At 41.7% G+C, this 23,953-nt stretch overlaps 1 protein-coding gene across 3 annotated transcripts in view; it reads left to right on the top strand.

Annotated features, from left to right (window-relative positions):
* Positions 1-23,953, top strand: part of Srgap2 (SLIT-ROBO Rho GTPase activating protein 2) — a 221,872-nt gene that overhangs the window by 191,010 nt on the left and 6,909 nt on the right. For 2 of the 3 annotated variants that reach the window (XM_055602569.1, XM_055602563.1), the window contains exons 15-21: positions 5,508-5,585; positions 6,324-6,458; positions 8,547-8,652; positions 13,079-13,303; positions 16,672-16,751; positions 18,657-18,837; positions 20,808-20,954. In XM_055602569.1, coding sequence (XP_055458544.1) covers positions 5,508-5,585; positions 6,324-6,458; positions 8,547-8,652; positions 13,079-13,303; positions 16,672-16,751; positions 18,657-18,837; positions 20,808-20,954 — 952 coding nt within the window. Of the gene's footprint in view, positions 1-5,507; positions 5,586-6,323; positions 6,459-8,546; positions 8,653-13,078; positions 13,304-16,671; positions 16,752-18,656; positions 18,838-20,807; positions 20,955-21,718; positions 22,162-23,953 lie in introns of those variants that run through there. The other variant, XM_055602574.1, reaches the window with a different exon arrangement.

The raw sequence follows: 23,953 nt of genomic DNA, 5'->3' as shown, positions 1-23,953 counted from the left end.
AGATACCACCTCAAAGGAGTATCTCAAAGGTAGAGAGTATTATAATAGAGACCAACCAACACTGTACTCTGGCCTCTATAACTACACACAAGCTCATGTGCACATGTATGTGCATAACACCAGAGAGAGGAACACAGATTGCCTTCCTATCCCAACATTCTTAGAAAAGAAATAAAGTCTTATTCATGAACTGTTTGCTCCTTCAGAAAGGCCATACCTATATGATGGGAATAGATATGTAGGTTATGTTTTGACCTAGCTGCTTATCATGCTCTTTTTCAGCTTCAGAATTCTAAATCCCAGTTGCTTTGCAAAGAAGTGCAGATAGACCATGTGATGGTAATAATGAAACCAGTAGTTTTAGCCTTGGTATATGTAGATATCTTCCATGGCATAGCCTAACTATGTTGTTCCATTGGCTATACAAGAATGGTTTGAAAAAGTTCTGTCTCTGATGTTGTACTGATTGTGTATATAATATTCCGATTTTGTTTTGGTTTCACTGGATACAGTGTCCCCGTGAGCTCAGTAACTGTTATAAAGTTATATCCATCCTCTGAGAGTCTTTAGGGACTGGCTACTTCTACACATCAGTCAAATTGTACTGACCTTCTGCTTGGCAAAGCTACGAGATTTAGCTCCATTCTTTACCAGCTAATGGCCTCATTAGACAGACTTTAGCAGTGGACCAACAACTTTATTTTCCAAAGGTGAGCATATTTGGAAATCACAGATATCTGTACTGGCCTTTAAAATGTCTAGAAACTGGCATGAGAAAAAGTTTTTAAATACTTTAAAAGGTCATAAAATGACCATCCATGAGCTAAGGAAGCTCAGTAGAATAATTATTGGTTCCAAAAAACAATGTGAAGAAGTGGATTCATCCATGCATTCACTTTTTCATTTAACACAAAGCCTATATTGATTGTTTATTATAGACCAATAAAAAGGTTCTTCCTGAACCTTTTGTTCCATTGAAGAACAAACTTAATCAGCCAGCAAACAAGCTGACTTGCAATATTTTCAGTGCTGGTGTATATTATAAAGAAAAGGAAAGCAATGCACTGTTCAGATCACAAAAAAGCTCACATTTGGGTGGAGTTGTGAGGAAGAGGGTAAGCGATGTGTCCATCTAAAGTAGAGTATTTTGTGGAGAGAGAACACAAAGTGCAGAAACTGTTGCCATATATAAGGAAAAGTACAGAGTCAGAAGCAGAAAGAGTAAAGGGGAGGCTGACAGGAAATGAAGCCACAGGCCAGTGCTCTTATGGCTCTGTTGGCTACTGTAGGTATTTGGATTTTATTCTGAGTAAGGGGGGGGGGGGAGCTGTTGGAGAATTATAAACAGGAATCATATGTTGGAAGGTTCTCTGGGTGCTGCCTGGAGATTAAAACCAGAAGGAGGAAATAGAAAGCTCTAGCAGTAATCATAATACCCTAGGCTGGGTAGCACATCAGCTATGGTGTTAGCTGAGACATGAAAATTTCCAGCATTGTGGCTTGAACATACCTATCTCTACACCTGCACAGACACAGTTCATAAAGAAACAAAAATGTAGCACATTTGTGTGAGGGTGTAGACTAGGGTAACTCTCTTGAAAACAAATTTGACAATATCTAGAAAAATAATATATGCACTTATTCAGTTTGGCAGTATTTCTAGGAATTACTGTAAAGGTATGCCTCAAACATTAAAAAAAAATCTTCACAAGATTATTTGCTGCAGCATTATTTACAATTGCATAAAAACCCACGGTACATCATACAATGGAGTAGTATATCACTGTGAAGGTAGGAAACAAGAGTTTCATAGACTAAACTAGAGAGATTTCAAGGATATATTGTTAAGTCAAAAAAAAAAAAACAAAATACAAAACAGTGTGTATGGTGTTTTCACATAAAAATGAAGATTTACAAACACATTGAATATATATGCATCTTCTTATTTCTACAGAGAAATACAGGGACAATTACTCTAGACGCTGGTATTTTACTGGGCGGTCATTACGGGTACACCATGGGTGCAAGTGATGGGACAATGGCAATGAAGAGTAAATATATTGACTGATTTTGACTTAAGAATGATGTTAGTCGTTCCCAGGCACAAGATAAATGAATAAATAGTAAGATGTGAATAAAACCCCAAATGAAATGGAAACAGTAACAAGTAAGCCTAGTTGCATCACAGATGAGAATGAATCACTAATAACTTTAGAAAACAATACTTGATTTTAAGACTTGAAACTTACAGTTTGGCTGGTAAAGTACCAGCTGTGCACGTTTAATGACTTAGGTTAGATCCCCAAAACCCACATAAAAAGCTGGGAATGGTAGTATGTGCCTATAATGCAGACCTAACTGCATGTGGGTAGCAAAGACAGGTAGATCACTGAGCTTCATTGCCAGCCAACCCAGTAAAAGCAAAGAGCTTAAAATTCAGGGTTAGGGACCTTATTTCTAAAGTAGCAAAGTTAGAGAACAATAGAGGATGATACCTGATGTTGACCTCTGGCCTACACACATGCATGCATGCATACACATATATACCCTCACTAACATGTACATGCAATGCTACACACACTCAAAAGACAAAAGGAGATATAAGTAAATATTATATATAAGAATTATTTTTTTAATTACAGAAGTATTAACCAATTGTGTGTATTCTAGGACTAAACAAATAAATGCATTGTTGATTTGGGGGTGTAGAAGATGGATGTATGATAAGTCAAGTCTTACTATGTAGCCATAATTGGCCTGGAACTCACTAGAAGAACCATACTGGCTGCAAATTTGCAGTGAGCCTCCAGCCTCCAGAGTACTAAAATTATAAGTCTGAGCCATCACTCCTGGCCATTGTTTTTTGTTTGTTTTTTTTTTGTTGTTGTTGTTGTTGTTGTTTTGTTTTTTTTAAGCACAGAGTAGTAGTCAAGAAGTATTTATGTAGCTGAATTGCTGTTTGCACAAGGAAAAGATTAAAGGAATTCATGGAATCCCTAAAAAGCTATGTTTAGTTCTTTTTTGAATATGTATATTTAGTAGATTCATAACCTTTGTAGCCTCAAAGGAGTCTATGGCACAGCAAGTGCTAGGGGTTTTTACATCCTAACTATCCTCTGAAAGATAAATATTATAATGCCCATTATATAGATAAGGAAATTAACACTCTCATAGTACTGGGTCAGGGAGATTCATGAGGACTTACAAGAGGAAGAATCTGAGGAACCACTAAAATAACCATGAAGGGATTATTTTTTTAATCTACTATTTTCAAGAAAGGAATGTGAGGTGGTTGTTGTAACTGTCAGCTCATGAATTATTTAGGAGAGCAACTCTTATTAACACCAGTCTAGCAGGTTTTATGTCATTTCCAGATAGTTTACCCAAATCCAGGGGAGTTTTAGGCTTTCTTGTTAGTGTGTGCTAAGAAAAACAAAGACTGAAGGCCGTGGATATGTTGTTTTGGTTATGCATTATAGCAAAATGCCAACTGGTTTCTTCTTTATAGAAAACTTATTGTTTCTCCTTCAAAATTATCACATTAGGTGTTCTAAAGAGTCTGTCTGGTGGGACGGCGAGATGGCTCAGTGGGTAAAAGTGCTTGCCTTGCAAGCCTGATGGTTTGAGTTCAATATTCAGGACACGGACCTCCATACATGTGCCACAGCACATATAACTTCATACACATAATAATAGTAATAATAATGATGATGACAATAATAATAATAACAACAATAAGTGGTCCTAATCTAGAGAATCCCATTCTCTAGGAGAACTGGAAACCAGACTGAAATAGAGCTCAGTATTTTAGGCCAGTTGTCTGATTTCCAACAATCTCATCTATTATTTGTTTTTCCCTCGGTCCCACAGGCCAAGGCTACATTTCTTTAGCCATCAAACCTACCCAGAAGCACTGAGGTGACTCTCTCAAGAAGTTGTGTAGTACTACCCCAGCTAAAATACACCAAGTAGCCTGGTTTGAGATGACATTTCTTTATACCCTGTGTTTCTGATAAGTTCTTGGGTATGTTTCTGTTTCTGTCAGAGCCTTGCTATTTATGATATATTCTGTATTTAAACAACAATTTCTGGCTCTCATACCCCATTTGGTAACTAACATAGTACCACCGCATTGGCATTGATGGCATTTTAATGTTGCTTGTTATTCTGTAAGGGATATTTTAGAGGTTACCTTAAAGGAACAAACAACTTACCTCTTACTACAAGCCAGGAAGTTCACATTCCTTCACTTACTTTCAGTCAGATTCCAGTTTCAGTTTTGGCCTGTGTGGTATATTCCTCCAGAAATCTAACTAATCAAATATATTGCCCCTCACTTCAAGAGGAATTCTGAAACAGCATTATTCTATGTTGTTTGTTGTTCCTAGAATCAATCTGAGATTTATATTAACGTTTTTGGAGGATCACAAAAGAAGTATTGACAAAGGAGACCTAGGCTTGGAAAAAGGCTGAAAAGACCTGATGAAACTAGAGATATCAATTAAGCCTGCTCATTGGGCCAATCAGTAGTGATGTGTTTCCTGATTTCTCTTACTGGTTTACCGTTGCATGTGTGGTGCTCTCTGAAAATACTCTTAAGTACAAACAGGCCAAGATGGCTCCCTCCCAACCTCTGCACTTGCAAACCAATAGGCCCCATGTCTGACACAGAAAACTAAGTCTGTGATTACACCCACTGCTTTTGCGCTCTGGTCCTGGTTCTTCTTGTCATAATTCACCAGTCCCCTCATCTAGAAGATGGGATAACTGCTAACCCTGATCTTGTACAGTTATATGAGGACAAACACTTTATATGAAAGCATTAGTAGCAGTCTTTATATAAGCATTATTTTTCATGACTCTTTCTACTCCAGCAAAATCATGAAAAGATAGGGTTTTTTTAATATCTCATAATGCAGTATTTACAAGTTTTCTTTAGAAAAGGGCAGCATCAGGGAATAGTGCCTAGGACAAAGACTGACAATGTTGGCTATTGATTGGTCATTTTTGTTTTTATGTCCTCTGTTTTTCATCAGTTCAGAAAGCATTTTTCCTAGAACAGTGGGGATAATTTTAAAATGCTAAAGAAATCATAATAACACCAGTCTTTCTCTGCTAACCTCTCTAATGGTACCTGCCTCATATTTTGCCTGCCAGTACTCACCTCCATTTTTGACCATGGTCAATAAGAAAGCACCAACATGTGACATCCCCACTCTACAGGTAGGAACATAAAACTAAAGGCAGGAGAGCAACAGCCTGGTAATCTCCCTTGGAATCAGAACATTCCTTCCCTTGTCTTTGGCCAGATGCTTTCCTTACATTAATGCCTAATAAGTCCTTCCAGAGATTTTTCCAGCATCACTTTCCTCCTGTTTTTCTCCTTGGTCCTAAAAAAGAAGAGACAAAAGACATGGTACCAATGGAGATGGGTATTCTACTAATCTTGGCCTATGATTGTGGACTTGGTTTTTTCACTTTGACCACTTTATTTTGTGTGTTCCTAGGCCTACAACATGAGGGAATTTTCCGAGTGTCTGGATCACAAGTAGAAGTGAATGACATAAAAAATGCCTTTGAGAGAGGTAAGGTGGGAATAAACAGCCATAAGATAAAACCAAATGTTTGCCAGCCCTGGAGAGTTGACTCCACCTTTTCCCCAAGAGTTCCCCAAGAAATTGCCTGTTTTCTCTGTATTTTCAATAGATACACAGAGAGATGCTGGAGCATGTTCCAGCTTCCTTCTTTCTTAGCCCCACCCATCCTGCCTCATTCCTATGGTGATCTGACAAAACCCAAGTAGTTACTATATATCCAGGCAGTTTATAGCCTTATTCAGAATCCTTGGTGGCAATTAATATCAAGGCTGATGTGCCTGTTCATTGTATCCCATTTATCATCTTGTGGTCTATTAAGGTAATGGGCAAGCTTTGGCAATTTCTGTCATTGTAATGGATATATATAGTTTCAATTTAAGGTTGGTGTTATCATTAAATTTAATTACATTTGATATGAAATTTTTTGTTGGGATTCTGGGATGACTGTTCTGTCAGTAGGTGTCCTCTGCTATGGTAGTCAGAGAAACTGGCCTCCTGGCCTTGTTTTCCCTCCACGAGGAGCTCAGTCTTCTCTCAGTTTCATGATTCTTGTGAGAGAAACAGTGTCTGGTTTCCACCCCACCATCCACAGGGTATGTTCATTAGCCTGAACAGTCTGCCACATCATGGCCATCATGCTGGGTCACCCCACCATATCTGCCTTATCCTATGTGATTTGCCTAACTTGCTTTCTTTCCTTTTGGCATGGGGGCTACCTATTCTTAGGAGAGGACCCCCTAGCTGGGGACCAGAATGACCATGACATGGACTCCATAGCTGGTGTCCTCAAGCTTTACTTCCGGGGCCTGGAACACCCACTCTTTCCCAAGGACATCTTCCATGACTTGATTGCCTGTGTCAGTAAGTATCATATCCCATGAATGGCAGCAAGATAATTTGGAAATTTTCATCGATTTGTTTCCTCGTAAGCTTTTCAATAAGTTTTTCTTTTTCTACTTAATTCTGCTAGTGAGCTTTGCCTCTTTATCTCCACTGTTTATTTTTAGTATGGGGAGAGAAAAAATGATTTAACAGTAAATAGTATAGGATTTAAGTCAAGACTCCTGGTTTTTTTCTTTCTAATCTGTCTCAGTCACTAATTCATTAGTATCTCTGGGTTTTATCTTTTTTAATAAAATGCTTTTATATTTGTGCATAAGATCCAGTCTTATCAGATACTTAAAGCTTATGTGCATTATCTGAGCCATTAGTATTACCTGTAAACACTGACCGAGCTCCCTGCTTGTTTTTTTATATGTTCCATAGCTTACCTACTACATATATTCACATGTGTCTGCAAACAGGAAAAGCCCCTCCATGTGTTTAAAAGTACAATTTAATATTTGCTCAGAGAATGATCACTGTTTTCATTAGAATTCTCTGTTAGGCTTGAAAAACTATTCCTAGACATTTAGTTTATTTCATGATACCGAAGCATCCTACTACTCGATTCCATGGAAAGCAATCCATGGAAATTTAAATTAATACCAAGTCATTCAGGAAGGAGATTATCTTACTTAAGGTTTTTATTGCTATGTTAAAACACCATGATCAAAAGCAACTTGAGGAGGAAAGGGCTTATTTCATCTTGGACTTCCATCACTAAAAGAAGTCTGAGCAAAAACTCAAATAGGGTTAGAACCTGGAGGCGGAAACTGATGCAGAGGCCATGAAAGGGTGCTGCTTACTGACTTGATCACCGTGGTTTGCTCAGCCTGCTTCTTATAGCTCCTGCGACCACCAGCCACCCACAGTGAGCTGGACCCTCCCACATCCATCAAGAACACATACCACAAGTTTACTCACAGGTTAATCTGGTAGGGACATTTTCTCAATTGAGATTTCCTCTTCCCAAATGCCTCCAGCTGGTATCAAGTTGACATAAATATAGCCAGTACATAGACCCTATCTGAATGATGGCCCCAGAAGGTAAAGGGAATAAATGCAGAAAAGGTCTTTTCCTAGGTTGAAATGGCCTTCATGCCTCCTGAGATTTCAGTTTGGCTCAGCATTTGGAGTGAATATTTACTTGTTCCTCTTTTTGTTGTTCTGAGAAAAACCTGGGGCATCTAGGATGCTAGTTCTCTTTGTTGCCCATGTGTTTGTGAGAGTCTAATGGAAAGGAGTTGTGTAGACAGTTACATACACACATTACTTAGGTCATATCTCATGTCTTTTTCCAAGACTGGACCAAAGTGAAGTCTCTTACATTGGGCTAGAGTTGCCAAGACACACCAGATTCCTCAGCTACCCAGTTCTTTCTTATTCTTGCTCATAATCCATTATTTGCTATTTATTTCTTATCCACACAAAGACAGTCAGACCATGTTCATATTGGCACACTGTGGAAGTCAGAGGCTGTTCATGACAGAGGTCACAGGCATATGGCCAAATCTGTAACTCACCTGACTATAGCACAAAAGTCAGGAGTCCTAGTGTTCTTCACAGATTAAAATCTACTTCTCCGGGGTCCTGCTATCTTGTCCCTCTAATCAGGCTCTGCTTATGTCTACTTGAGATAAGAAAGAGGGAAGCCAGACTTATCAAAAAAAGGAATAGATAAGGCGTCAACAAAGGACTTACACAGCCTCTGACTCTTCTTATATGTGGGGCCCTTCAAGACTGAGCTTTCAGCAGCCATGACAGGTTTAAGGTCTATGTTAATGTCTGTCACTGTTTAGAGAGGAAACATATCCAACTCCTTCTCTGCTCACGGGACATAACCTAGAGTTCTGTATCAATCAGGTTGTGGGTCCCAGCTTGTGCTTTCTTGAAACAGCCTGATTCTGCAGAGGATCTGGGATGAAACTCCTGTCACTGTCCCAGGGCTGTGTAAGGTCTGGCTCTGCTCTCTCTCTCTGAGTTACAATGTTGGTGGGAAGAAGCTTCTGACTGTTCCTCTCTGGGGTTGCAGTCATGCTGGAGGGTAACATGCCTTTCTTCTTTCAGCAATGGACAACCTGCAAGAGAGAGCTGTGCATATCCGGAAAGTCCTTCTGCTCTTGCCCAAACCCACTCTGATTATCATGAGATACCTCTTTGCCTTCCTCAATCAGTGAGTAACCTTCACAGTGAAAAACTTGGCTTTTACTGCACAGAACTTTCACATGGAACTTTTTCTAATTGTCCATCCTAACAGACACTTACTGAACGTCTACCATACACCAACTCTAGTGCGAGGCTATTAAAAATACACTGTCAAATGGAAAAAGAAAAGCCTTTTACCATTAGCTTATGGTCCAAAGGAAGAGACAGGTAATAGTCGATACACTGGGTAGAATGTACCCTCAGAAGTAAAGAAGAATAAAGAGGGACAAAGTTCAGGGGTCATAACAACAAAAGATAAAGAAGAAGAGCTCATTTAGAGATGTGCTTGCCACAAAGGCATCTCTGAAAAGACAAGGTAAAGCAGTAGCCTGAGGGGTGAGAAAGTGGCCTCTAAGGACATCGAAAACTTGAGAGTCACAATAATAGTAGGTTTAAATTTGGGAAATAACTTAAAGCCTTTAAAGAGAAAAATGTTATGATCTGACTTTTAGGTATTTATTTTCAAAATTGCCAGTTACTTTTTGGAGAAGTTACTGAAGGTCAGAAGGAGAAGAAAGACCTATTCCAAGATTGTGACACGGTCTAGCTGAGGTGTTGGTAGACCAGAAAGTAACAGAAAGGGTCAGGGTTAGGATATACTTTGAACACAACACTGACAGGACCTGCTTATAGGCTGGGTGATGTAAGAGAAATCCTAAACTCTTTACATGAATATAAGCGAAGAGATAAATTTATGGAGTTAGGGGAATCAAGGAATTGAGAAAGAAATTAAGAGAAGTGCTGATGTAGACAGGGTAGTTCCACACATCTGTTGTGAGTCCAAGAGGAAATTTTTCAGCAGCTGACCATGGGAACCTGATCTGAGAAAATCCTAAGGTGGAGATAACAGTGTGATAGTCACCTACCGTGACTGTGGCTGAAAAAATGTCTCAGGACCAGAGGGGCTATGGGCTACATGGGACATTTCTTATTTAAGGAATGCATGCTTTCCTGGGACAGACAGGAGTCCCCATGTTGTCATAAAGGCAGTAAGCAGGAACATGCACCTTTTAGGCAATTCTGTCTCCATTTTACTCAACAATCTAGAACAAGGATTGTAACCTGAAGGCCCGAGAGCCACTCTGATATATTTCCTTTGAATTCATTGTGTCTTGAAAACATTGAAACAGTATTTAACTGTCTGGAGATCCTACTTTTAAAATTTTAGGTTGCTGGCTTTTGAAAAGTTGTTAGATCGGATATAACTAGACATACATTCTTATGTAGCATCAATTTCCTATGGCACTCGGGCTGGCTACTGGGTGAGACAGGCATAGCTTACCATGGTTCCCAGCATTATCGATATTGTCATCTATCATCGTGGTGGTTCTAGTTTTCCATATTGCCAAGAAATAGTTAATGTGGATTCCTGACTCCATCAAAACAGGGAAACAAATGATAAACCAATGGGCCAGAATGTTTTAGGTTTAGCACATACTTTGTAACTCTGATGTCTTCATACACAGTCTTTGTTTAAAATGAGTATGACTTTGGAGTCCATTTTACAAGCCTCATCATGTTTACGCTTTCATACTTGCCTGGCCTTATTGGCATCTGGATTAGTGTCCTGGACTAAGATCTTATTGGAAAGCCCGTATCATTACCTGTCCCACTGCAGAACTACAGAAAATGGCCCTAAAATCTGCATCCTTTCCAAGCTGTGTCTGAGTCCTAACTCAGCATCCCATGTGCCCTTGAGATGAACTCCTCATAACTCATCAGTGTGCTCATGCCTAGCAGTGGAAACACTGCTCACCACTCTACGGTTAGTCAGTCTCCTCGGGGCCACAAGTCACTGCTTGTTCACATCACCATACCCAAACCTGAGTATGGCAAGCCTTGTTTGCCCTCCATGAACTAGGAGCAGGATACGGGCAGCCAAATGGAGCAGCTGGTAAAGACAGAGAAGACATAGATTAAGTGTTATCTTCCCCTGGACTTGCAGGGGAGAGAAACAATACAGTAAGCATGCTGCAGTAAAAGAGACAGTGCTAATATTGGAAAAAAAGCATGAAAATGGTACTAATTCCAATTATTAATTTGTGTCTGCATATGTGTGTGCTTATGTAATTTTGAAATATTATTTTACTGATCAACAAGGTATTATATTGAAAAAATAAAGTGTCTCCATGGGAAGATGACAGCTGGTAAGTATGTAGCTGCCAACAGTTGCAGCAGGAGTTGGCAGCTGCTTCTTCATGGAGACTTCACCAGGACCCACACTTTGGGAATGCACACTTTAATCCTAGCTGAAGTTTGTTTTTGGATTGTACACATAGGGAACCAAACTAATAGTATCCAGGTGCAGCTTAGCTATTGACTTTAATCCAAGGGCTCATATTGTGATGAAGATGTTGTGCTAGAGCTATGGGTGTCATTTGAATGCTCACCTTGGGGAAGTTCTATCTCTAAACTCACAAAACATACCTTATCCATACAATATATTATTTAGCCATAAAAAAGAATGAAGTATTGGTACATACTACCATCTAGGTGAACCTTGAGAACATTGTTTTGAGTACACACAAACTCAACATTATAAAATTTCATTTCTATGAAATTCTCAGAACAGGAAAATCCATAGAAATATAAAGTAGATTTCTAGTAGTCAAGGACTGAGAGGAAGGTTGGAAAATAACCATTTAGTGAATGCCAGATCTCTTTCAGGGATGATGAAAATGTGCAAATTAGAGGTAATGGTTACATAACATTGAGAATATGCTAAATGCCACAAAATTATATACTTTTATTTATTTTTTTATTAAGAATACAGAGTGATGGGTTTCATTATGATCTTTTCATACATATACATCATTTTACTTTGTTCTTCTTTGTCCCTATTGTCCTCACCTCTTCTTGCCAGTCCTCTTCCACTTCCAAAAGTCCCTAGTTCTGCTCATGTTACATATATTCCACTACCTTTCCTTTTGTTTCTTCCCTTCCCATTAGGCCTTCTCTTCTTTCCTCGTCCCTTTTCCATTGTCACATCCTACACACAGACACACACAGACACAGAGAGAGAGAGAGAGAGAGAGAGAGAGAAGAAAAGTATATTGAAAAAGCAATCATCAAGAAACAAGCAATTGTGTAGCTTAGTGTGCTTGTGGGATACCTAACAGTGGGAGCAGGGGCTGTTGCAGCTTTGTTTTGGTTTGGGCTTTTTTTTATAATTTATTCACTTTATATGGCGATTGTAGCCCCCTCCCTCATCTCTTCCCGGCCCAACCCTTCCTCCTTCTTCCCCCTATCCTCCTCACCTAGTCTTCAGAAAGGGGGAGACCTCCTCTCCTACCATCTGACCCCAACCTATCAAGTCTCATCAAGACTTCCTATATCTTTTCTGTTGCACTATTCACAGTGGCCAAGATACAGAGCTAGCCTCACAGTAAGTCTGTCAACAGATGAATGGATTAGCATCTAACCTATAAGATGATACCCTTCTACACTGGCCTTTCCTGCATTTAGTTTTGGTACTGTAGAGTAAGTGCTTCTCAGTGCTAGTGCCCATGACAATTGTTCACAGCTGCCATGCCATCTCTAATGTCCTGCAATGATTATAGAAGTATCACAGAGTACATGTCAGATTCACCAGCAGAGGAGAAAGCTATTTGTTAGAGGAAACCAGCTTTGCAACGTAAATCTGGATATGGGGCACACTAGAAATAAACTTGGCCTAATCCAGAAGAACAGCAGTGGTATCCAATAAATAATAATAAAATTAGTCTATGTTTAAGGGAACCCCAAACAGAATATTAACAAAATAAATGATTAATTCCTAGATGTAATAAAACAAGGGATATAATGAAAATGTTAAATTAGCTATTCTAGAAAGAATTCACTGTCCTGGTGGAGTGAAAAGTTGATCAGCTAACTATTTTCTAATAAGTATAGAATCTGGACCAGAAAGTGCCCAGTAATTTGATTCTTTTGTATGCATGCGTGAAAGCACACAATGCACAGTTCCTGTGTCCTGTGACTGTTTCCAGAGCAAGCCAAGGTCCCTATCTGCTCTGATAGTTTAGTGAATCGGTCTGTGAAAGCCATATCCAGTTATGCATAGTGTTGTATGGTATGTTCTCAAAGCAGGATGGCTCTGATGTATAAGGTCAAAGGTAAGAGTGACAATGAGATTTATGAGGATTCAAATGAGGCAGTAGAGAAAAGGGTCAGCCCTGCAAGCAGGTCTTGCATTTTTCCTTTTCTTGACTCCTGAATAACCATCAATAGTCATGCTCTTCTTCCCAGAAGACCTTCCAGAAAGCCTCTAATGCCCACAAAGGCAGGTGGCAGTTTGTGGACTTATGACTTTCCTTCTGGCAATGCTTCTTGTGTTTGTGTTTTCTGGGCATTTATATGAAAGCTTTCCAATTTCCCCTCTTTCCCTTCTCCTTCAGCTTATCACAGTTCAGTGAAGAGAACATGATGGACCCCTACAACCTTGCCATCTGCTTCGGGCCCTCACTGATGTCAGTGCCAGAGGGCCATGACCAGGTGTCCTGTCAAGCCCACGTGAATGAACTGATCAAAACCATCATCATCCAACATGAGAACATCTTCCCAAACCCCAGGGAGCTGGAGGGCCCCATCTACAGCAGAGGAGGAAGCATGGAAGATTACTGGTAGGGGACCAGTGAGGGGAGGAAGGAAGAGAGCACCTGATAATCACTGGTATAGGAACCAGATGGTCAAGCAAAACCAAAGGAAAACAGCCAGATTCTCCCACCTCCACTTAAAGGTTCTGTAGGTTGCCAGGGTCTAGCCATTCTCCCATCTTGGGCCCACCTACAGATTAAGTGTTACTTCAACCTCCCCCAACCCCTTTTTTATGAGTGTTGTACGACTAGGAACCATCTTGAAAGATAACGACAACATTAATAGTGGTTCGCAAAGAAAGGAGAGTTTACAAAGTGATGTTTAGACCTGCTGTTCATTAGGAAACAGCGCTTAAGCTATGTATTGTGAGGAAAACAGAGCTGGGTCCCAGGGAATCCTCCTCTTAGGAGGAAGAGTCTGCCTATGAGGCATAATATCCTGACTGAGTTTGTAAGGTAACATGTTAGAATGATTTCTGAAATTTGTGAAGAGAAAAAGGTGTAAACTTGTTTGGGGTAATTTATGAAGAGTTCCACCCTCTGGAAGAGTATGAGATTATGTAGACAAGGTTTTCATGACCTGTCCTGAATACAGAATTCTAAAAGGAACTTCTAAGTATGTTTGTGTTAGGCCACTTCTTTAGATGAATGAGTCATTTCCAAAAAATCATTTTCCTTTTTTAGATAAACTTCTTACAATCCAGAAAGGCCAGTGCAATATATCAGTCCACCCTAGTGGTTGGGGTTTCAACCCTGATCACATGTTGTTCTAGGATAAGGCTCCATCCAGCACCCCACACAGGTAGCGTGATACAACTTCACAGTACCATTCTTAAATAAATACAAAGGCAGCTGTCTCTCCTAACCCCTGGTGTCCCATACCTCCTCCCTTCTTCTCTAAATGATTTTCAGTAGAAGCTGAAGGCACAAACCAGCTGAAATTAACACCTAGAACCAATCCTTCCAGCCCCATTGCCATTAACCACAGGAGGAAAGGACAAAGTACGTGTTTACTTTAATTTAATTAATTTAATTAAATTAACATCCAATTGGTCCATGATTCTCCATGATCCTAGCAGCACCAGTGCCCAAGGAATGAAGAAAATAACATTTGTGCCTCTGTGAACTTCCTATGACAGTAGCATCCTTGGATCTACTCTTTCCTGGACTTCAGATCGTATATCTTCATCTGAGCATGGGTACTGTAGGTGGTTGGCTGAGAGACAAAGCTTTCTGACATTGACAGGTGGCTCATGGTGTTGGGGTCTGTTGATCAGTTAGTGAGCTCCAAGGATATATTTTCCTGTGCATTACTCCCCTGTACATGAGTAGGTAAAAAGCTATGGAATGACACCTTCAGTTCTTGCTTTTACCTGTAAAGTTGGCCTTCACTTCTTAAATATCAAATCACTGTAGGTTCTGGACCAATAAAAGGGTTGTAGTACTCCCAGCTTCCTGATCCCAGTCTCTACCCAGGAAGCAGAGAACAGGACTATGATTCACTAGAGCACACACATGGAAATTCTTCTAGTTTTCTCCCAGATATTTTCCTCAGCCCTTACCCCATATGTTATGTATATGATGTTTATTAGTGGCCTTAGGAAACGCTGTACAGGTAATCAGGGAACATTCGTGCCACTGCCCCTGGCCTTGCACCAGGGACACCAAGGAGCAATAGTCATTGGCCTAGCTCCTGGCTTCCCTTCTTTAGGAAGAAAGAGAGATGCTATCACAGTGAGCTAAGGCAGTGAAAAGCCCACTAATCCAGGAGAGTGTCCAAGAGACCAGAACCATCAGGGTGGGGCACCAGCCTGCTTAGCCTCTCCACAGATGTGGGAAAGAACATTTCAGACCACCTACCAGTCCCCAAACCAGATTCTGGTTGCCTAGGACTACTGCTGGGACATTGGATCTCAGATGTTGATAGGGTTGGGCATGTCATCAGAGTCAGTGGTGTAGGAGGGGAGAAGCATAGGATTTTTGGACTACATGGAACCTCAAAATAGTATTATTTCTTTACCATGGTGCAGATTTGAAAGTGGAGTCCAGACCAACAGTACCAGATCCTGTGGGACTAGAATGAAATTCAGGTTCTCCAACTTCAGGCATATCTTGTTACTCAGAAAAGCCCAGAGTGTGATAGATTATACATCATTTTATCAAGCCCTCCAGGGCTTCCTTGCAACTTGAGAACTGATGTTTTGATACCTTAGTAAATATACAGGAGTGAACTTCACCCTGGGGAAAGGTTTACCTTTGTCCTATGCACCGAATGCCTTTCCAGAATGCTAACAAACTCATGGGATGGTCGTTAGGCCCAGAAAACAGTAAGGAATTATACCCACCTTTTTATTTTTTTATTTTTTACAAGAATGAATCCCTATTGATGTTCTACCAGAGTGTTCTCTGGAGCTTAAGAACCCTCCTTAGTACTGGCTTGTTGCCTTGTCTTTAAGGGGCTTTCTAAAAGGGAAGGGCTTGTGAACTGGGCAGGGAGAGGCAGGCTCCATGGCAGGAGGCAGAGGAGGGTGATGTTTATAGGCCTGCCTGGAAGGGTTTGCTTGTTGATACTTACTGCCAGAGGAGAAAATTTCAGACAGGGTCAGAGGATTTTGTTTGTTTGTTTGTTTGTTTGTTTGTTTGTTTCTGCTCTTCAAGAACATTCATCTTCTAAATACTTCTTTAATAACTTCTAGCCATTCTCAGTTCTCTACCTTAGATGACTTTAAGAGAAGACAATTTTCAAGAACTTGGCTGAGTGTTCATCCCCTGGCCTCCAGTAAAATGTAATCTGCAGCCAATCTTTTACCTTTGCTTTTGCTTTCTACTCAGCCTCTACTCACTTCCTACTTTTTTATCAGTGCATAAACTAATAAATCACAGTACTACCTAGGGGCAAGAAGGAAAGGAGGTCACACTTACTAAGCACCTCTCCTGCCAAAGCCTTCACTAAATCACACCGTTGACTCCTCACACTCCTCTGTATCTATTTAAAAAGTAACAACAACAAAATGTAGTATCAAACATCAGGCCTGGATTTCAGGTCCAGTTGTCCCTGATACAAAAACAGGGCTTCTCTCCTGCCATGCTCTCTTCTTAAGAACCAGGAATGAATTCATGAAGAGAACTTCCTAAAGAGTTTATTTGTAATTTCAAAGGCCTTCCCTTTCTCTCAAGGCAGTCTAAGTCCCAAGTAGTGACAGGTGGTTTGGGAAGCAGAAACTAGACTAGAGAACCACCAGATATCTTTTATTCTTAGCAGTTGATGCCTGTGTACTTCATGTATAGCAGGCAATTGATTTGATGTCTCTCTGATCCAAGGAAGCTCTGTCAAGGGGAAGAAGAAACTTTCAGGAGCAAATCCTGATGTCCCAGTTATTTCCCTTCTGTTTCAGTGACAGCACTCACGGAGAGACTACCTCTGCTGAAGACTCCACCCAGGATGTAACAACAGAACACCACACAAGTGATGACGGTATAGTATGGGGCTTTTGATCAGTAAAGCAGAAATGATAGTGTATATTATGTGTTTGCTGAACTCTGCTGTCCAGCAGGCACTAGGAGAAGAAAGGAGTTTCTTGTCTCTCCTAACCTTGGAGAGACATTCTCAAGTAAGAGATTACACCAGAAGTGAATAACACACCTTTTATAGACCTTCAGCTTCCTTGCCCCAACTCTTAGCTTCCTATGTAGCCTGAATCCAGTGGATATCAGCCCCTAATGCTGCCAGGTTACTGGAAACCAAAGTGAAGCTCATTTGAAAAACATCAAGCCTTGGGAATAGAGATGCTGGGTGCCAAGAACTCGACAGAAGCCAAGTGAGGGGAGTGGGAATGAGGACACAGAAACTACACGCTTGCATGCATGCCAACTGGAAAATTTGACCCCTTCCAAAGTACAGATTTGTGTGTGCTGAACAGCCTGGGAGTGTGCATCCAGGGGTGGAATGCTCAGCTGTCATCCTGGAACCCCTCAAGAGTGCTTGTGATTTATTAGAGTCTGTCCAGCCAGCACATTTTCCCTGCTTCCAACAGCTCCACACCTCCATTTCTGGATCACTTGGTCACTGGAAATCTCAGCAATTGACAGGGGACCTCAGAATTTTATGGGCAGAAGATAAAAAAGCATAGTTAGGAAGCTTTGCCTGCCCCCTTCCTTACTAGAAATCCTGCAATCTGGAGCCAGCTTTTGAAGGGCCTGGGGTTAAGACTTCTTGTTTGGATCCCGATATGAGGAGGATCAGGATGATCTTTATGAGAGAAGTAGGTGTAACTAGAGAATGGAGTATTGGTTAGAGCTGCCTTGTTCTCATAACTGTTAGAGGTTCTGTCTCCAGTAAGATTGATGGGGCCACTGAGAAAACAAGTCATAGAATCAGGTAATATGCCTGAGGCTGTAGAGAACTGAGTCTGAACTAGAAAAGAGGTTCTGCAGTGGGATCTTCAGCAAGCCCATTTAGGAGCAGACTTGCCACCTAGGGTGTTGTGGGCATGGCCTTGGTTTTTACTTAGCCTTCTTCGCTGATGTGTTATTAACAACAGAATTGTTCTTTGTCTCGGAGAGCCTTCTACTTAGTATCCCGTCTCTACTACAGCTTAGAACAGATAAATGATGACAGCAGTGAGTAAATGCACATGTGTTACAGTGCTGGGAACTAGTCTAAGTTTCCCACAGTTGTAACTGACCCTCATAACAACTTCACAAAAAGGGCACTATTCCTCTCATCTTCATTTTACAGATAAGAAAAGAGAAGTCCACAGAGAAGTAAAAACGCATTGTACTTACAAGCCCCTTTTAAATTAACTTTTCAAGTTATTTTCATATGCATTTTCCATATATTGGTTTTAAACCATTTTATATATTTTACATTCCACTTGGAGGGGTGAATAACACAAGTAAGTTACTTAAAATATCAAGTGTTAGACAGCTGGTGAATTTACTATATAATCAGAAAAGAAATGATGCTTAAACGTACATTGTTATGGGCTGGGTATAGAGTTCAGTGGTAGTGTGTGTGTCTTTGAATGCCCATATATGAAGTCCTTAGTTCAATTCACAGTACTGCCTAAAAGAAATAAAAAATACAGAATGGCACGATGGATGATAGGCAGAGTCAGCATAAAAAGCCATAGAATCACAAAGAAGTTGTCAGGAAAAGCAGTGTCCCCGTGTGTTACTCCAGGCAAAGGAGAGGAGTTGAACAAGGTGGCAAGAGCACAAGCAGAAAAGGGAATGCCAGGCTTGTAGCTGTTTATAGAGCCTATGTGGCTTGTTTTTTATACTGAGTTATCCTCCCACCACTGCTAGTAGGCTTTTCATCCTGTTTCCTGGGTCTGTAGATCCCAGAAACATAGGTTCCGTTCTTTTCTGCCCTTCCCAGAATGTGAGCCCATTGAGGCCATTGCCAAGTTTGACTACGTAGGCCGCACAGCCCGAGAACTGTCTTTCAAGAAGGGAGCATCTCTACTGCTTTATCAGCGTGCTTCTGATGATTGGTGGGAAGGCCGGCACAATGGTATAGACGGACTCATCCCCCATCAGTACATCGTAGTACAAGACACGTAAGTGGGACCCTGGTACCTTTGAGGGTGGTCCCTGATACACTGTGGGAGTGAGACTTCAGTTCTGGAACAGTAGGAGTATGAGGGAGACTAATTATCAAAAGGGTCCTAAGGCTTAATGTTCCATGGAGAACCTCTACCCTTGCAACTCAGTGGAGAATTGTTTTGATCTCCCCACTTTCTCTTCTGCCTTTAGATCATCACTTGATCCATTTGTATTAGAAATGTGCCAACCAGTGTTTGTGCCTAATAAGTAATAGTGTGGACTTTATAATTTGACCGTGCATATTTCCTTTATGGAAAAATCAGGTTGAAAACCATTTTGTTTCTCTGTCTTCTCTATGTGCATTTCTGGGTTTTTTTTTGAGATAGGATCTCTGTCTTAGTTTAGATTGCTATGAAAGACAATGACCAAAGCAACTTGGGAGGAAAGGGTTAATTTAGCTTACACTTCCATCACTGAAGGAATTTAGGACAGGAACTTAAAGTGGACAGGAACCTGGAGGCAGGAGCTGATGTAGAGGCCATGAAGGGGTGCTTCTAACTGGCTTGTTCCCCATGGCTTGCTCAGCCTGCTTTCTTACAGCACCCAGGACCACCAGCCCAGGAATGGCACCACCCAAAGTGGGCTGGGCCCTCCCCCATCAATCACTAATTAAGAAATTGCCTTATAGCTGGATCTTATGGGGCATTGTCTCAATTTCATTTCTGTCTTTCCAGATAACTCTAGCTTGTGTCAAGTTGACATTAAGACCAGCCAGCACAGCCTCACTCTGTAACTTAGGCTGCTTGATCTCAATACATATAGGAGTCCTTCTGCCTGAATTCTCCCCAGTACTAAGATTATAGGCATGACCCATCAGATTTAGTTTCTCTTTGTAATCAACTATCTACACCCCAACCTGCTGAGCCATTCATAGTACTTTCCCATCTGCAAATGAAAATTGACAGGTTACATTTTAGGAGAAATATGGCTTCAGAAACCTTGTAAAAGAAGAAAAATGGGACAAGGAGGGAAAATGATGTTGGAGAACAAGGGAAACCAGAGTTGGCTCTAGAAGTCTCACTAGATAGGCTGTCTCTTCTTTCCCACCCTTTGAAGCAATGTTTCCTAGGGCAGGAGGTAGTGAACCTTGTGGCCTACCCAAATCTGCATCCCTGTCCCTTTGCCTAATTCTGACCCCACACACCTCTCTTGGATACAACATTGTCACTATTTTTAGTCCTTCCCTTACTATTATTTTTTTAAGGTTGATATCCTGAGTCTGCACCTTCCCAGCCTCTCCTGGGCTCGTTCTTCGGGGAAATCCTCCCTGTGTTGATAACATCGCAAACCTGGTGGCGATCTGTGCGTGGACAGGACCCTCCCAAATTTAGCATTATGACTTCACTACGGGATCGAGAGAAGATGAATTGTGGGGGAAAAGGGGCTCTCTTTGTCATCAGTAGCCTGAGGGGCCAGGAGAGCAGTGGAGAAACCTGGGACCATCTTGGATGCTCTGAGCAATGCTACATGTGCTATGACAGTGTGGCCATGTGTCCACACCCTGCCTCAACGCTGGCATCTCCCTCCAGAGCCGCTACAGAGCTGCCTGTCCATACCAGCAGTGCTTAGAACCTCAGCAGATAAACCGAAACCTCCTTCTCCAGGAGGTGGTTCCATCATGGCCACCCACAAAAGCAGCATGGGCTCAAAGGCATTGCTTTGAATCCAGGTGTCCCTAGCTAAGCTTTTCTGAGGATCTGAGAAGCAAAAAGAACTCAGCAAACTATTTATTTTTATTTAAGTGACCCTCCAAAGGCACTCAGGTTCCCTTGCCTCTGCTTACAAAGCTAGCCCCAGGAGGGGTTGCTGCTGCCTCCACACTGTGTGAGGTCATGTGTATGTCCAGGGGGGCCATCTTGCTGATTTAACACTGCTTTTTGTGTTGTTTTCCCTTCTCTGTGCCTGCCTATCCCTTCTGCCCCAGCGAGGACGGTGTCGTGGAGAGGTCCAGCCCCAAGTCTGAGATTGAGGTCATGTCTGAGCCACCTGAAGAAAAGGTGACAGCCAGAACGGGGGCCAGCTGTCCCACTGGGGGTCATGTAGCTGATATTTATCTTGCAAACATCAACAAGTAAGCGCTGCTTTTCATTTTCTGCTCCCCTAAATGATTCACTCACTCAGCCTCACCCCTGGCCTAACCCTACTCCACTCCTGTGCTGTATGCAGGGCTCCCAGCTTCCCCAGTCTAACAGTCTTCATGTGTTGTTTGCTGCTGCAAGGTGGATGGCAGGGCTGAGGAGGCTTATGTGGGTCTGAGGGCAGACCTTAGCCTCCAGCTATCTGTTTTCATCCTGTGGTGCTCTGTGTGGCCCACAATGTCTGTCTGCCCAGACTTCTGGCAGTTTTAGCCAAACCTTCCTCAAAGCTTTGGTCACCTTATGCAACTTGGTTTTGTGCTATTTCTTATCAGTGCCTTCTTCACTTTTCCAGTTCATGTGCAAATTATATATCATTTTTGACCCTTGTCTGTCTGAAGATTCAGAGTCTCATGTCTTCCACCAAGCTAAAGTTCCACTAGGTGGGCTTTCTTAGATGTCACTTCATTGTATCTCCCTATCCCACATTCATGGCCATGGAAAAGAGAAGAGCACTGAGTCCAAGGGAAGCTTTGTCCTGAGCTCCTAAATTATCCTGTGCCCCTTCGCTCCCTTTCACACTAGCAGAAGTCACTTTTCATTGTTTCCTGTTGCTTTAGCACTATGTATTATCCTACCCTAGCAGTCCCTTTGCAGATGCCCACTCCTGTCCAGCAGGCTTACTCTGACCCAAGCTTTCATTGTGGCCATTAGCAATATTCTGAGGTTCTAATTCCATCCACACCTGCTGGCTATCTAGAGGGATTCCTCGTTCGCCCGCCCATGAGCTGCTGCCTCCCCAAGAGGCACTCAGGCTATTGGAGAACTAATCTCATCTCAAGGGGCCAGACACCAAGTCCTACAGACCTCTTTCCGCCAGACCCTGAACTGTGGCCCAGTGCCAGGAGGATGACAAGCCCCGGGGCACTCCTGGTGAACATGGATTGGAGATGACGTACAGTTTGTATTCCTTCCACCTTTGGAGGGGTGAAATGATTTGCACTTTGAAACCTTGTTAACCATAGCCTCTGGATACTGAGACTGGAAGGCGAATAAAAGATGCTTATTGTTTTTAAACTGCATGAGGTTGCCAGATCTCTTGGCTTTTTTCAAACCAGACAATAGAGGGGGTTGGGGGACACGGATCTTTCCTATCTCTTTTACCTTCAAGTTCATCTAGTTTGTTCAGCTCACTTTTTCAGTATAGTCATAATTTAATTCAGACCAGAGGATTTTATATTTCTATCCAGTCTGCTAGGAGGGCAAGCTAATAAAAAGTAGCTGCCAGCTAATCATATTTTTTTCATTATTTACAAGTCTGTGTTAATTATGGGCCTGCAATCAGAAGGTCATAAGCCTATTAAGTCAAAAACCAAGACTGGATGGTGGAAGGGAAGTTAGATATTTATTTAAACACTTTTATTTTATTTTGTTTTTTATGGTGTTGGGGACAGAACTCAACAAGTTATATATTCAGACAGAGCACTCAACTGCTGAGCTACAGCTTCATTACTGGCTATTAAAATTTAAGTCAACGTTTATTTAATGCCATTTATTACAAAGGAATTATAGGGGCAAAAGCTGAAAGTAGTCTAAAGATAAACATCTGGTAGCAAGTCTGGATGGTGGTTCCCTTGCACTCCTTGCTTGGTGGTATAATGATTCTTATGAATTTCCTGGGGACAAACCATAACCAAACCATGTCAACATGGTCTGCTAACCTTTTCTAGGCACCAGCCAATCAGTGCCTGGCCTTTAGGAGTAAGTCTGCCTTTCTGCCTTCCCAACTACATCCACAACAGTCCTCCCATGCAACTTCATTTTCCTGATTGCTTTGGAGAGCTCTCTCTTCCTGGGCCCTCTCACCTGGTTAACAACTCCTTACCCTCCAAAACTCAGTCTAAACATTCCCTATTTGGGAAGCCTTCCTGACACCCTGAGTTCCTTGAAGCTGAGAAAAAGTGCCCTCATTCTGCATCCTAAACTGGCTTGAGATATTGGTGCTCAGTGCTACCCCTGGTTCCTCTTCCAGGCTGAGCTTATAACCAGCATCTTTTTCATCTCCATGCCCAAATAGAGCCTGTGATGACACATTACCACAGCCTCCTAAATCTGCCTTCTCAGCAGTTCTGACTTGTGACTCAGCCATCATCCAATGGAAAAAGGAAATCAGAAGAGCTCTTAGGGCGTGGCACTTCAATTTAATTCCACATCCTATATTAACCATCTGCATTGTGCCAAGTGCCAATGCTAGCTATTCAGAGTTCACAGTCTGGCAAGGCAACAGACCATATGGAAGGCAATTGAAACACAGCCGCTTAAAAGCTCTGAAGGAACATGGGAGCTGGGGTGGGGGCCAGGAATCTTTCCAGTCTGTAGTTGGAGGTACTAGTATCTGGAAAATTTGACAGAGGATGGCTCATTTCAGCAGGGCCTTCCTAGACTAAAGAGCATCCTTTTTTCTGGTTAAGAATGGCTGCCTCACAAGGCTAGGCCTGCCTAGCAGATACATTCGTAGAGTAGCTGCTGAGCCACAGCCTACTGGAACCAGAAAGATAAAGCAGACCTCAGCTGTAAGAAGCACAGGAACTGACTTACAGCATCAGCCCTGTTTCCCAATCTGCAGAGTCCTGCCCTTAAAATCCCAACTCTCCAATTCAGCCCATCTTCTTCAGCACATCTTCCTCAGCCCATCTTCCTCAGAGCTACCCAGCTGCTATCTGAACTAGCAGCTAAGATGCCAATCTTAGATGAGGTCCTTTAAAATCTGGTTCAAAAACAAAATAAAATTATTCAGCAGCAATCAATAACCTGTATGGCTAGGATCCCACTACACCATATTATTTGAGATCCTTTTGTGGTATGAAATGAATTGGCTTAGTGCTATGTGACATAGGAGTTGCCATATGCCCTTTCCACCCTAAGAGCAGGCACACAGTGAGTCCTCTGTCTGTGCCACTACAGTTCCTTGGAAAATCTTTTCCAAGTCTATGAA

Source organism: Psammomys obesus, unplaced genomic scaffold, assembly GCF_907164565.1.
Source record: "Psammomys obesus unplaced genomic scaffold, mPsaObe1.curated_primary_1811, whole genome shotgun sequence".
Lineage (NCBI taxonomy): Eukaryota > Metazoa > Chordata > Mammalia > Rodentia > Muridae > Psammomys > Psammomys obesus.
This window is presented reverse-complemented; position numbering and strand designations above follow the sequence as displayed.